General features: G+C 37.1%; 2 protein-coding genes across 3 annotated transcripts in view; both read left to right on the plus strand.

Moving 5' to 3' along the window:
* Nucleotides 1-2: 2 nt before the first annotated feature.
* LOC112565747 (bifunctional apoptosis regulator-like) lies at nt 3-6130 on the plus strand. The gene is made up of 8 exons (XM_025241463.1): nt 3-70; nt 786-1004; nt 1380-1569; nt 1832-1988; nt 2354-2502; nt 2814-2978; nt 3326-3525; nt 3911-6130. The coding sequence occupies exons 2-8, from the start codon at nt 817-819 to the stop codon at nt 4080-4082; spliced, it is 1221 nt and encodes a 406-aa protein (XP_025097248.1). The 5' UTR covers nt 3-70; nt 786-816; the 3' UTR covers nt 4083-6130.
* Nucleotides 6131-11720: 5590 nt separating this feature from the next.
* Nucleotides 11721-15526, plus strand: part of LOC112573544 (acetylcholine receptor subunit alpha-like) — a 54266-nt gene continuing 50460 nt past the window's right edge. Inside the window, exon 1 of one of the 2 annotated variants that reach the window (XM_025254033.1) lies at nt 11721-12037. The gene's annotated coding sequence lies outside the window, so the exon portion shown is untranslated. The remainder of the gene's footprint in view (nt 12038-15526) is intronic. The other variant, XM_025254043.1, reaches the window with a different exon arrangement.

Raw genomic sequence — 15526 nt, forward strand, 5'->3', positions numbered from 1 at the left:
TACAGAACGGGAGTTAACTCACATGTCAGCGAAGGACCCTTCCCTGAACCGCTAAGCGGTCTGAAAACAGGTAAAACACACGTACATCCATTCAGACCAGTTTTGGAAATAAATCGCCAAATGCATTTTATTCAAAAATAATAAACATATCACAAGTAAGAGTTACAGCGTTGTCTATAGATATATATGCCCTTAAATAATTTCTAAAAGGGACAGGCAGATCCCTATAGGATATATAGTATAGTAAATAAATTCACACGCACACAATTCGCAGGATAGTTACGTGTGAGCACTCGCACACACATAAAAAACGTACACTCAATACAAATTAATAGATTACAACCATGGACGTCGAAACAAGTCTCTAAAGAGTAAATAACTAAGCAGCTAATTGCGATTGAGAGAAGACTCGCATTTCAGTTTCTGGGAAATCGTTACGATGCTGAGTCGTCATTCAAAGTTCAAGCCGGTTTGCTGACTACCCAATAGTCCTTGGTTTGTTTTATAGCAACCCAATATTCTGTAAAACAGGTTTCCGTCGTTGTTGGTACCATTTATTTCTCGTTAACTATGATTATATTAAAATATAAATTGTGATTGTTGTCATGTTTTTTTGTACATTAGATTTCGCAAGTCCCTGCACTTTGTTAGCATTTGTGTTGAAGATATTGCCCGATTTACGTAGTTTGGTTTTCTCTCAAGAATAACTGATTTAAAAGGTAACCTATGTATAGGTTTACACCAACATACGTTTGCTAGCAATTCGATCATTTTTATGTTGACAGTACCCATGGATGACTTAGGAGATACAGCGCAATGGACTATGATGAAGAGCTAAGATGTCCAGTGTGTTTTTTGTTACTGGTAGATCCAACCACACTAAACTGTGGACACACTATGTGTAAATTATGCCTTGCTAGATGGTATAATGTATCAAAAAAGAAGGAATGCACAGTATGTCGCCAGCAGTGGGAAGGTCAGCCTAAAGTCAACACAACAATAAGGTAGGTATAGAGAGAGTGGAACTTCAATTTAAAATGTGTGTGTGTGTTTTGTTTTGTTGTTGTTAGAAAAGGCCCCTCGAAAAAAGGATATTATATCAACGAATATCTAGTCATCATAAATAAGTTTGAGAATGCTATTTAGCTTCAAACCATAGATGTATGAGTGTAGAAAATATTACAACATTCTGTTTTCTACTAAGAAGATTTACAGTAAATTATTTGTAGATTATCTTTCATCGTTAATACTTTTTTTGTTTGTTGTCTTGCATAATAAAACATAATTTTACTAATATCTGTTAAGCAATAATCTACAGCAGACAGTTAATAAATGTGTGGACATGAAGTGAGATGGTTAATTTTGTGTGTGTGTTATAGGAATATAATCAACAAGATGCATTATCGGCAGCTTGTGATGCGTGAAAAAGACCTCCAGCAAGACCCAGAAAATGCTGCTCAACTCCAAGAGTTTGAAAAATGCATGAACACAATGATGACTGCCCAACCACAGAAAGCAGATGTTTCATCTTTCTTTAAAGGCATTCTTCTAACTTTAGTAGTTGTCATGGTAAGTGGCATTGATGACCTAATAAAAGAAGCATGAATATTAAAAATGTTATTAGAATGCATCATATTTTAACAAACGTTTTCATTCTGCCAGTTTACTTCAGAATTTAGTTACTATTTAGTTATAGTTTATTTATTGGTTGCATTTTATTTTCATTTTATGCTGTAATTACCTCTTAAAAATGTGTGCAATTGTATGCCTTTGTTTTGTATAATGTAGCATGTGTACAAAAGTCATAGCTTTTTACATTACATGGTTGCAGATTATCTACCTTTTTAACTATTGGCATAACTTTGGGGGTCGTGACCAACTGGTAAATAAACCAGTTGCCTTTTGGCGAACTTCCGATGTTGTTAAGTGGCTGAACAGCATGCAATGGGCCAGTAATTACTCCCAGAATGCTCAGATGTTAGGGATAGGTAAGTCTTGTGTTTCCTGCAAATTTTATTAATTTTTCACTCTTTTATGTAATCACTGTTCTTTGCTATCATAAAAATGTATTCATTTTGTGATAATATGATTATTTTTTTAGCTGAAGCCTGAGAAAATGTTTTAACTGCTTATAAAAGTAGTTGGTTTAAAGTAATAAGTTTTAATACTGTGTGGCTCAAAGGACTGTTGTAGTTATCTTGTGAAAGGCTTTGTGGTTTTTCTCAGATGCTGCTACTAAAAAAGATGACTTCCATAGGACAGAAATACTGCAAGATAAAAGTTAGATGACAAATAAGTTAAGTAGAAAATAAAAGAAATTAACATTGGATTGGCACTCATAATTGTGATTCAGATGGTCACATGCTTCTTGATGGGAATGAGTTGAAGCTTCTGGAACTGCTGAATGTGACAGATGTTGCTCACCAGAATGTCTTTCAGATGACCATACACTCTCTCCGAAGCACTGGTGTAAAAATGCCATCAACCCTTTGGGAGTACAAGGTATAGATGGTTAAGACTTGCTCCTGGCTTCCAATATAGCTGTAAACTTCTGTTCCATCTCTTTCCAGACATCTTTTCGTGATTGGCTTTGGCCAAAAATCAGATACATGAGTCCTCTGTTTCTCATGAAGAGACAACAAACGTCAGTAATTTTGCTTTTTAAGTTTGGTTTTTAAGTTGTTTCTTGTTTTGGCAACATCCTATTTTGGTTTGTAAAAGCGGTACCAAAGTTTTAATTGAGGTGTACATGCATGTGCATACATTAATGATTAGGTCTAAATATGTAATGATTAATTAATTGTTTGCTGCAGGCACTCTACCCAGGCCGTTCCTTATTTCTTGTATATGCACTCAAAGAATTTCCACGAAGTACAATGCTGCTGAATTACTTCTTTTATTATGAAGAGTCATTCCTGCCATTCATGTATACAACAACATCAACAAATGGAAGAGATTCCCTGACCTTTGTGGTGAAGGTAGGGTACTCACACAACTATTTACTTCTCTGGCATATGATAATACATCATTGTAGATGCTTTCTTTCACTGAAGATTAGAGTGAAGATACCCTGTAAACAATGTATTTTTCAGTTATTTATTTCCCTTCTTATCCAAATTTCTTTATTTTTTTAATTTCTTTTTTTTTTATCTAATGGTGATGCTTCTTTGTTTTCAAACCACTGTTCTTTATATTCTTTTTGTGAGTAGTTTTATGCACATTGTACTACAGATGCATATAAACAGTTTTTAATGTCCTTTGTCTACAATCTTGGTGCAATGCTTTTCACCTGTGGCATCTTCTAATCATGTTTTTTTTTTCATAGCTTCCAGATCCCACAATTTTCCAGCTTCTGTCCTTCTGGGTCTTTATGCTGGCCATGCCATACTACATGCTAGGCCTGTTTACCTGGCACATGCGTTCTGTACATACCTACACACCCTGGTTCCTGATGACTTCCTGTGCATTACTCATGCTTCTTGATGGCACTTTTTACTCAGAATTAATTTTTCAGCAAAGGTGGAGGTAAGACATAAATTTGATGCTTTTGGTGCATGTTAGCAGGCATGCATATATTTGCTGTCTCATTTTCGAATTCATGCAACTCTTACGTAGTAGGTATTACTGCAGAACAAAGAAGACAAATATATAGTAGGTGCTAAAACCTTATTTTGCTATGTATTTGATATGTCAGTTGTGTGCTTCTTTATAAGCACAAGAACAAGATAGTACATGCACTGAGTATCATCTATCCTATGCTAGAATTAAAAGTATTGCTTTAAAGGAAAAATCTACAAAATTGTTGAAGGGCACATAATCTTTATTTTCCTCATATATGATGATTGGTACAGCATAATCCAAAGGGCTTGTATCTAAAATTGTTCATTTTTCCACTGTTTCCCTATTGCAGGAACTGGTCACATTATCTGAAGTTACACATCAAAGAGATGCTCACATCTGCCATTTTCATGATCTTCTGGCCTTTGGCCCCTTCATTTTTCTGTGACCTTCTGTTCTACGGAGCTCTGTACTTGACCCCACTGTCACTTGTCAAGTCAGTTTGGCAGCGGACACGAGGATAGTGAAGATGAAGAAGCGCATGTACCATGTTCTTGGGCCCTTTTTTTGTGATGCCACAATCGTTGCAGCGTTCTGTCTCCTTGTGATAAATTTAGAAAAATAAAACACGTTACTGGACAGGCACAGTGCTCATTTTATATTTCCTGCACTAAATCTTAAAGCATATGCACAGCTCCTGCATTAAATCTATTAAGATGGGTGTTTTAAAAGATGAAATTTATAATCAAATGGTATTTTAGATGTGACTGTCTTATTATTCAGATGAATGGAAAGTTTAATTCCTGTATGTACAGGCAAGCATAGCTTTGTAGTTGGACTTTCTACTGCTGCAAACTGTAATATTATCTTCTGGGTTATGAAATGTGTGCTGCACATGCATCAAATGTGATGCATAATTACTCATTCATGTGTTAATTTGAAACATTAACCACTAACTTTGGGAAGTATTAAATGTAATTGTGAATTTTGTTTCTTCTTGTGAGGTAAGGGTTTATTCTCTTATTGTGATGACCTTCGCTGACTAGTTAAAATCCTAAAAAAGTAAGCAACATCATACATCTACAAAGTTCATCCAAATGAGATTTAGGTGGCAAACAGGCTATTGATTTATTTATGACTTATTTTAAACAATTTAAATATATTTTAGTTATGAGATACATGTGTTTTGTTGTTTATGGGCATGTGCATTTGAACTCATTTATGTCTATGCATGAATGTAAGAGATGTTGTGCTCTTATTCAAACCTTCAAGATTTTCCTGTTTTTGCGATTTGATAATAAGTAGAGTTAATTTGTTTATTTCTTCAGTATATTTGGTATATCTGAGCTTATATTTTTTTTCACTTCGAATCAAAAACAGTCGGAGGCCCTTAATGCATTAGTTTCTGCTATGCATTGAAAACCTGTGGTTCTAGAAAAATAATTCAGTGTTATGAGAAAATGTTATTTTTAAAAGCAAGTGGTTTACAGATTAAATTTTAACATTGTCTGAAAAAGTTGCTTCATTCATGAAGATATATGCATGTTTAGAGGCCGTTTGTTCCAAGCCTCCTGGTTGTATATTTCAATAAAATTTTTTTTTAAATCACGTTGGTTTATCTTTAATCTGTATTAAGAAGTTCAAAAATTGCTTATCTGCTGTTGTAAACGATTTAGATTTTAGTAAAAAAGCTAATTTTATGTAAACATTTAGAACATCACAATATACAACTTGCTTCTCTCATTTAAGTGATATAGAATAAATAAAGCTTTTTTCCTTAAAGAAAGTTTAACAGTTTCCCCCTTTGTGTGTGCATTCTGAGGGGAAAAAACCCCATCCAAAACAATGATACATCTTTAAAACAATTCATATTTGTCTATATTAGTGATCATGATTGTAAATTTTTTAACTTAATTAAAAAAAATTTGATCATAAATTATTTATGAATACCCTGTGAAACTTATCTATGACAGATAATGTCTGATTCATAACTGTTAATATCGTTTTGTAAATGTATGCAAACATTTGCTCTTTAGTGGCATTTGTCATTCCAGAAATGTCATGTCTGCTGTTGTTTGTTGACCCCATTGACCTACATTGAGGGAGTTTTTTCCCTTGCACATCAGGGTTGTGACCCTAGCTTCTATCGCTGCTAATGATAAAGGTATAGTCATTCTCCTCTCCAACTTTGTGCATGTGCACAGATATACATAAATGTACTTATCAGATATAATCACTGTTAGATAAATTTAAATGCTATCTTCACACCAAAGTAGAATTTTTTTTTTTTAATTTTGTGAGATGGGCTGAACATAGACTGATTATATCCATTTTTTTTTGTGCTCATTTTTCTGTAGCAGCATAAACTCTTACAAGATGCCTTACCCTTACCAATACATCTGTATAGTCTACGGTGTTGGCATGGAACTTTATTTTGTCACGTCTGTAATTGTCAATAATTATTTGCATCAAATTTAGTTTCAACATAAACATTTTTATGTGCTTCTTTATGGCAAAGCTGTCCCTAATGTTAAGAATATAATTATTGATATCAAAAAAACAATGAACTGTTTTAGGGTTCATTTATGGTCAGAAAGATCATCTGTTTCTTATTGATTGATAGGATTTGTTAACACGATTGTGAGCATGTTCCATAGTCACATTCATGTTGAAAGCCCAGAGAGGGACAAACGTATTAAAGTAGTATTGTAGATATCCAGTATTGTGAAGGGGATATTTCACAAATGGCTACTTTGTGGAAACCATAAAAATAGTTAATGTTTAAAAGAAGCTTGCACAACCAACTTGAATTATTCTCTGGTCTTTGTCTATTGACAAGTCATTGGGAAAATGAAGATTATTAACGATATTCTTGTTTAGCTATTTTCTCTCCTAAATTCAAGATGCATAAGCAGTGGCTTGTAAGTGACACAATTAAAGAACTATATGAGGAACAGCATTTTTAAAAATTCAGATATGTGACAGAAACCCAGTCTGCTGAAAGTTTTTCCCAGGCTGGCATCTCATGGGGCTCGACAGGGGCTAGTTGTTCTATGGAAAGCTCGTTTTATCATAACCGTAGCTGTCCTGAAGAATTTTAGCAAAAATAGTTGCACAGAGAATAAAAATAAGAAGGCAATAAAAGCAAACAGATACCACCAGCTGCAGTTGAAAAAAAAAAAGAGTTCCATCCCCCTCCTCCATTAACTAAGGCTTCAGGAAGCCTTCCTGGAGTTGTCAGCAAACGCCAGATCAAACGCTAATGAAAAACACGTGGCACATAAACCACGGCACTAAACTCGTCCGCTACCTTCAACAATGTGTCTGGAATAAAAGGGCTTGATGGCTAATCACTTCGGTGGTGATGATTGCCATTTTGCCGCCCTAGGTAGTTAAGCGACGTTGATGAGGGAAAGGAAAATGAGATCGTGTTAACGAGGGTATGTAAAGCACTGGACTCACGCTGTGGCAGCGTGACTACCATTCACATCAAGAGAGTCATGTATATCAGGGGTAGGCAAAGTTTTCTCTTCATGGGCCGGTGTCAAAATTCTAAGCTATGAGGCAGGCCGGTAGCAACCAAAACATTCGCCGTGACTATGCTATAGACCTAGGGAATTGGGAGGAAAACGCGTACATACTGATGATATTCACTTACTGAATTTAATGTGAAAAAGTGAAGCTGTTTAAATTTTTTTTTTGTCAGTTCATCCTTACACCAAAGTGCTTCAGGGTGTAAGCAAGTCGTGAGAGCTGAGGTCAGAATTAGGATGATGGGTCTATTAGCTTTCACCCTGCCAATCTCCGAGGACAATTATTGTCTCTCTTTGATGATAATTTCATCTCTCGTGCAACATACTGCCAACAGCATTTTTTTGTCTTTCCATGCATGCACCTGCCAGGTTAACCACCCCTCCGTCTAATATCGACTAGCCTTTCATGCATATTGGACCATAATACTCCAGGCCTAAAGGGAGATACAGGGTAAATAGTTTGCCCTGAGTATGACGTAAGCCACCCTGTCATCGGTTTTTGATAACGGTGTAATGTTTGTCCCTTTGAGTAAACGAACCAGGAAGAGGAACATACTATGGATCCCAAGTTGTGTGTGTGTGTTTTTTTTTTCTTTTTTGCTTTTTGAGACGGAACAGCCCACCACGCCACAGACTCTTTGATGAACTTTTAATTAACAGACTCCTTAGAGGACAGGCTGCTCTCGTCTGCACTTCCCTTCAGCCCTTTACCCATCCATCTTTGCGGTTGTTTATTACTTCCAGCCGCTCACCTCAAGCTATTTCGTTGCACCTTAAAGGTTTAAGATTCTTGTCCCTTCGTAGTTTTTTTTTTTTCAGTGTTTTTGTCTTATCCTCGTTACACAAATGCTTTTCGGCATATTTGGCTATAGATGGCAGATGAATCGCTAAAGAACTATATAATTATCATGTATTTCATCGCCGTAAGGCACAAATCTTAAATATCGATGCATGTTCCAGGGGTAATAATGTTCAGCTAAGTCTGTTTGTCAGTGTCAGCAGAAAATGTTTTCACCCCATGACTGCAAGTACATTTTGACTGCATTCTTTCCTTCCCTCCTTCCTCCTTTGATTCATTCATCCATGTTATTTCTCCAAATAAAGCTAGAGGTGAACTAATAACATATTTTTTGTGACAAAATAAGAGTTTCAGATAATAATCTGAGATTATAATGGGATTCACAATGATTTAATTTGGTCGATTTTTTTTCATGTTCATCAACTTTTCCACATTAAAATTGCATTGCGTATGAGTTATGCGTATCAAGCTAAATAAGCACATGCCAAATAGAAACGATTACAACTTAAAAGTAAAAAAAAAAATTCTTCTAATCTTTTCGGTTATTTCTTTTCCTCTCCTCTATCTCTGAATGATACGTTCAAGAGGTGATTCACGCATGGTATGCACCAGGTGCGCAGGTGAAAACAAATTCATGCACTCAACTGCTCAGGCATGAAAGTATATGAGCGAAAAAACATCTCGATGGACCTTCTCGAGGCTACATAACGTGAACGTTGCGTGCAGTGAAGAGTCGGCTGTCGACAAGTGCCTTGAAGTAAGCCTCTTTCTTTTTATCAGAACTTATCTGAGGGGTGTCAATGTTCTGGAGGGTAGAGGTAGGAGCCCCACCCTGCATGATGTACAATTCGATGCTAATGGGGAGGTAGCTCACCCCACTTCAGACTTTTGATGAGTCACGCTTTGGCGCGCTTACACTCATCGCCATTACACGCCAGATCAGGTTTACACGCTTTTCTAGGAGATTTCCGAGTTTCTTACCCTGCGTTTTTTCTTCTTTTTTTTTTTTTTTCTTAAGTAAACAGACGAGATACATCATCACAAAATGGTCCTACAGAAGATGAATTTAGATGATGGTTCTGATGATTCATGAGAAAATTCCTCGTAAAGGTATACAGGTTTGAAGTTTCCACCTTCACCCAACTCCAAAGAGCTCACTTTTATAATCCACACGAAATGTTTTGGAAAAAAATGAAGTCAGCAGCAGTGGGAGGGTATCCTTCATAGGGAGGGTGGTTTGGTAGGTGAGAGAGGGTGGATGAGTGAGGGAAAAAAATGAAGATGTCAGTCTGAGTCATCGAACTTCTCATAAGGTGCATGTTACCTGTTGGCACTATCCAGATCAAATAAGGTTCCAATATATATATATCACAAGCTAGAGATCCACAACTATTTATTGGTATGATTATTTAATATTATCCTTAAATCTTTATTTTAGAAAATAAAGATAATGAATATCAGAAAGTAAATATAGATATATATCGAAAACGGATATTAACATATATGACTACTATATCTACATGAGAAAAAAAAAAACCTACACACTCTCTTATTTTTAGTTGTGATATTTTCCCCACTTAATCTACTCGTGTGGACGACGTTCAGCTCTATTTTATTTTGTCTTTATCGCAAAAAAATCTTCGGTGGCTCGTGTGCATGTGAGGTCTCTTAAAATGAGTCTTAATTCCCCGGTCCCAAGTGACGGGTAGACTAGAATACACGCTAAGCCAGTGGTTCTCAAAGTTTTTCGGACCGCGGACCACTTTACTGAAGTAAAGCTATGACCACCAAGGCCTAAGTAAAAAATATGGCGGACCACCGAGGCCTAAAAATCAGTCTGTACTATGAATTTCAAATTTAAATTGCCGCATTGTTTCATTTTAATTCAAAACTAAATGTCAAAATTAGTATAGTAATAAGTTGACAGTATACCTCGTTCTTTGTAATTAAAATGTTAATGCGAGGAATGCATCACTTTGTATGACGACTGTTGACTTATGACCACGGACCACTAGGGGTAAAAGAGCCTCGCTTGGTAAGGAGCCAGGGACTATAAATCCAGTTTCAACGTGAAATAATCAAAACATACAACGTCCATCGTTACATGCACTATCAGTATGTGGTCCTCTCCAGAATAATTGTCTTGCCATTCAGCATCCCTTTTTCAGCCAGTTCCACACATTCTGCTCCCTAAATCTTGCTTCATTTTCTTTTTCTGCGCCCATTCGTTCCTCTCTTGATAGCAATGCAGGCAAGAAAATAAACTTTGCGAGCTTTGTGTTCCTGTCTCCTGTTCTCTGAGGTGTCTTCAAGAGCCGCAATTAGCCTCCATGGAGTCGTTTCTTGCACACAAGGGAACACTCCTTTCCCTCCATATCCTGCAGATGACAGACACCTTCCGAAACACGAGCAAATTCTAGGGTAATTTTTTGATGGTTACAGAATGCCCAAAAGTACCTGATTAAACTTTTCTTCTGCACAAAAGTTTAAACATTTTGTTTATTTCAGCATTGCTTGCAAAGTTTTGTTCAAGTACGAAAAAAAAGTATGCTTATGTCTGCCTACTGGGTTTTACTTCTGTCTGAACGGTACTGTTTGGAATGCAGCAAGATTCTACTTAATGTTTCGAAATGTCATCATAAAGAAAGGAAAGAGCAGGAGAATGAAGCAGTTTAAAAAGAAGTGAATAGGGAGCAAATTAACGTTACAAAAAAATTCAAAGTCACATTGTTCATTTTCGAAATCGATTAGCAGGGCATTCAATCGATAAAGTAACGAAACATTAATTAGTGCAGGAAGGAAATCGACAAGAAACAGCGTTGATGACACAGAAAATAAAAACCAAATGTTTGTAAAATCTTCTTTGACACACTCTGTGGCGTTAACGTTTATGAAGTTTACCTGCAAATAGCTTCCTCCAACAAGGCAACACCGAGCTAATCAAGCCATCTTGATTATTCAAATTATCGATTGAAAATGCAGTAATCAAATATATCGTGACCCTTTCCTCTTGAGCTTTCACTTTTAAAGCTTGTGCTATGGAACTTAGTCTTCTTCATTCAAATATGATCATTATGGCAGGTCACGTGGCGTCATCTTGTCCAATTAAACTAAGAAGAAGGTTCAGTTTGAACGAACTTTCAGCTTAGGAAAGTGCCAGAAGACATCTGTAAAATTTCCCCGGAAGATGCAGACTTTAGTATGGTCTACAGAAATATTCGCATCGTCTAATAGGGAGAGTGCATGTGGGTGGGGAAGGAATTTTAATTCTAGTTAATTTATTATTTATAGCTATCTGACTTGGTATTTTATCATCAGTAAGCTTGGTCGGGAGCCATTTTAGCATCTGTTACTCCTGTATTGGATCCATTGCTTCCTGTCACTCATCTGCGTTTAAGCTTGTTCTCATAGATTATGAATGGCTTCGCAAGAAAAATTGTATTGAAATTATTCAGTGTTAGGAAAAACTATATTTCAATACCAAACCTATGAAAACATCAAATTTATTAATAAAAACATATCACTACAAGAATTTGTTTTTATAATACGAGATGAATGGACGGATACAGAGAACATTGACAATAAAAAATAAAAAATTTTTCCTTCAGAAAAATTTTATTATGTTTACAAATATAATGTAAACTGTAGGTTAGCTAATATATGCATCGTCAACTTGACAGATGTGCTGATGGATGCTCTTATTTAAAGGGAAGATAACTAGAAAACGGGCTTCCTGGGCTGGAGAAGAATTAACGCATGTCGTACCCTGTCTGACTTAAGGGTCTTGGATTTAGATGAACTCGCATCGCAGAAGAAGACCCACTGGTTTCTATTGGTTTCTCTTCCAACATCTCCACTGTGTATGCTGAAGCAACACCAAGCATCGCCGGCTAGCTTACCTGTGAATGCTGCGTAATCAGGACACTGGATGCTTACATGCTTAGCACCTTGCCGTGTGAAGGTACAGGCGATCACATGGGGTAGGAAAGGGGTACGCCATCAGCAGAGGAAGGGAGAGGCAAGAAGCAGTCTCGTTTGTCGAGGTGAACATTTGGCTGTCTGTTTTCTCTCAATATCTCAAGATCTCACGGACTGCAGCAGACTTATGCAAGATCATAACACGTGATCATTGGTACTTAGGAGAAAGGTAAGTAAAAACAAATTTCTCAAAACCAATATTAGTCAGATATTTTCCAAAGCAATTTGCATATTCTTAAATGTGGAGAAATATTGCATAGTGACAACCCTGATACATTTAAAAAATTCAAAATAATATTTATTACACTTTATTAAGAATTGTGCTCTGCTTTCTTTCATTCATTCGCTCAATCAGTCTCTATCCGTGGCTTGTCTTCAACCAGAGAAATAATCTACTCCGCTGACTCGTAGTTTCAATCCCTTTGAAGTTCTAATCATTCTTGTTCCTTTACTGCATAGCACGACTATTTTTTGTGTATTTACACCACAATTATGACCATCAAGCGAGCATTTCAGTTACAACACTGTCATCCAAGATATCCTGATTACACAATCATCTCTGTGGTAATAATATACCGACGCCACCAGGGCTGAGGGCAATAGCAAATCATCACTTCAGCTGCTGTGACAGCCTCAACCCATCTCCCCCCAAAAAAATATATATAATATAAAATAAAATGGTGCTTGAATTGTTTTAATGCCATGGTGTTAACTCATGTTTCTGGAACTTTCTGTGTATCGTTGTTACAAAGTCTTTTCACTTCCGATGTGATTAGCATATGGTGATCAGATTCTTGCACCAGCAAGGCAATGCTGGTTATAGGAATGCGTGTATATCACTCTCATAACAACTATGCTGCCTAATTAGTCTGATTCTTATAACATTCACTGATGCGGCTACCTCGTATCTGACTCAACACTCGCTGCTGTTCCTGAAGGGATTAGCATGTACCCGACTCACACAACACTCATTCATTATTCTTCTCAATTTGACTAGAATTCTTTCATCTGAATCTTATAATTTAATATGGTATACGACCCTACTCAATCACTGCAAACTTCATTTGTGATCAAGAGCAAAGACAATTATGAAGGACGTGCGGGGTTACTCTTCATCATCATGTTGCATCGAAGCTGACTGGAATACTGGACCGCAGCCCACACACGTTATTGAAGATGTCGTTGCACTTTTATGTATTTTTGACAGATAACCCTTCAAGTGAAGTAAAAACTAAAAGGAGAGTCCATCACAAAATATTGTAGGAAATAAAGCTGGCTAGCTTAATGAGCGCCTGGAAGCCCACAGGTTCTCTAGAGATTTCTCTGTGCGCACCTGGTCCTCGTGAACAAGTTGAAGGATTTGAAGAATCTCCATAAATTCTTTTTATATTCTGATGCTACTTTAAGAGAAGAGGAGGATGGGAATGCGGACACAAAATTTTGTAGAACATACTTAAATGTGCTTACACTGTGACTGATTGGAAAGCAGACAATTAAGTATAATAAAATCATGAAGACAGTTTGGTCATAAAGCTGATGTGTTGATGCTGCCGTTCAAGATGCTACTACACTTTCTCTGTTGTCCGTTCGTTGATGTTGCTGCTTCTGTTTTCTTTCTTTGCACTATCTCTTGTAATCATTTCATTTCGATGCATACAATTAATTCTTCTCGAAAAAACTCGTTAACGTCCTGTTTCACTTCTAAAGCTTTCATAAAAAAAGAAGTGAATATGTGACTAACTCTATTTTAGCAACACGCTGATCTTTATACAGCGCTTTATCTCTATATCTACATATTGTACAATGCACGTGTAGCTACATCAGTGGATCTTCAACAGTCGAGGAAGATTATTCAGGGCAATGGCGCCAAAGGTCTGCAACAGTGGGTCTGAGATTTGAGATGTGTGACATGCATCGTGTGCCGTTGGGTAATTAAACCTCTGGCACGCAATGGCGTCGTCAGCGACGAGAAGACCGTCATGCGTTTTCCCAGATTTAACTCGACGCTTGTAACTTCCACTTGCCTCCACTCTTTCATCAGCGCTTCGCGGAGCTGCCTAGAGAACGATGCACGCACTGGTCCAGTACCGCTGCATCCTCCCTGCAGGCAGAGCTTGCAACGACTAAAAGAGGGTGTGTGGTGGGGGTAAGAGGTTAAGAGATTGAAAATCTCAACGATAGAACCCATAAAAAATTAGCAAGCATAAGATAGAGTCATGTGTGTGTGTGTGCGCGCGCTTCTTGCTCGTTTGCATGTCATCAAAAGAGAAAACACGAAGCCTTAAAATTTTCTTTGTATATAAATTTTTTTATGTTTTCTCCATGTCTCGGGCTTATAGCTAAAAATACGCTCATCATGCAATGGGCTCCAGGTTCTAAAACTCCAGCAGCATCCTTTGAGCACCTTTCCTACATAACTTGATACATCGTCTAATGATCAGATGCACTTCATGCCTTACTAAGAGTGAGAAGATTAAGATGAGGTGCGATTCTCGAACTGCTATCAGCCTTAACTATTTTCGTAGCAGGTAACTATCCACAAGTTGTTTTTTTTTTGCCAGACCAGGCACTTGAGCAACACCTGAGTGGCATCAAGCTTGTGATTGCTTCATAAATCGTAATTAAGTCAGTGCAAGAAGTTGTACATCCAAGCATTTTTCAGTTGATACACATTATTTGAGGAAGTAATGTTTTTTCCCAATATTATCTGCCTTCATGAAGCTGCTGCACTCAGCATACAGCTCTCTTCTAATATTGCTGATGGCGTCCAACCGCACCTGATGTTGGAGAGGAGGAAACTGAAAGGAAAAAATACCATGCGTTGTGCATCTTTCGCGTATTGAATTATTTTCCTAAAATCTTAATGAATGCAATATTTCCTGAAAATGAAGACATACATTATGCTAGGTACGGAAAACCTCAATCTAGTTGTTCGTAGTCTGGGGTAAGGAAGTGGTCTATGGTTCGAGGTCTGCACGGTCCTGTGTTTGGAAAACACCTCAGCATCTGCTAAACAGAAGGTTGTCTGACTTATTAAGGGAAATAAAAGTGGCAGAGGAGAGGGTTGGGCACTTAGGTTTAATGGCCTTACCTTGCTATGGGACGTTTTACCTCCGTAAAAAAATAGTGTAGACTGCCATTCACCAAATCCTCGAAGAAAGATCGGAGAACGTTGGTGCTTCCACTGCCACATGAGTTGCTAGACTGATGAGGATAAAAAATTAACTTACAAAAGAGCTGAATTTATTAGAAATGTTAATTAGATGGTAAGCCGTAGTGCAGGGATATTTTTTTCAAAGACATGTAGAAACATTTCCAAGCTTAAAGAGGTCCAAATGGTGACGTCACGGGATAAGTCTCCTATTGGCTGAGGCATTGACAACGTTAACGTATCCACTTAGAATCTTGGCGTCTATGTTGACTTTTTTTGGTATTGGTAACGTGTATAGGCATGTATTTATAGAAAGGAAGTGAGGAATGCACCTAGACTTTAGGAAATAATATCTGTTACTGTTCTTTCTCGAATCATTATTAATTAAAACACTTTGCACTCCATCAGATCATTTACATTCGCGCTTTACTGAAAAGAATTGTGTGAAAGAGAGTGAGAAGGAAAAAGATGTATGAAATCGATGATGCAGACTTGGGTTGGAAGCAT

The sequence above is a fragment of the Pomacea canaliculata genome, linkage group LG1 (genome assembly GCF_003073045.1).
Source record: "Pomacea canaliculata isolate SZHN2017 linkage group LG1, ASM307304v1, whole genome shotgun sequence".
Taxonomy (NCBI): Eukaryota; Metazoa; Mollusca; class Gastropoda; order Architaenioglossa; family Ampullariidae; genus Pomacea; species Pomacea canaliculata.

Excerpts from the sequence above, each read along its gene's own strand:
- LOC112565747 (XM_025241463.1), top strand. The coding sequence starts at position 817 with ATGGACTATGATGAAGAGCTAAGATGTCCAGTGTGTTTTTTGTTACTG. Across the intron at positions 1,005-1,379 it reads AAAGTCAACACAACAATAAG|GAATATAATCAACAAGATGC; the intron begins GTAGGTATAGAG and ends TGTGTGTTATAG. Across the intron at positions 3,526-3,910 it reads ATTTTTCAGCAAAGGTGGAG|GAACTGGTCACATTATCTGA; the intron begins GTAAGACATAAA and ends TCCCTATTGCAG.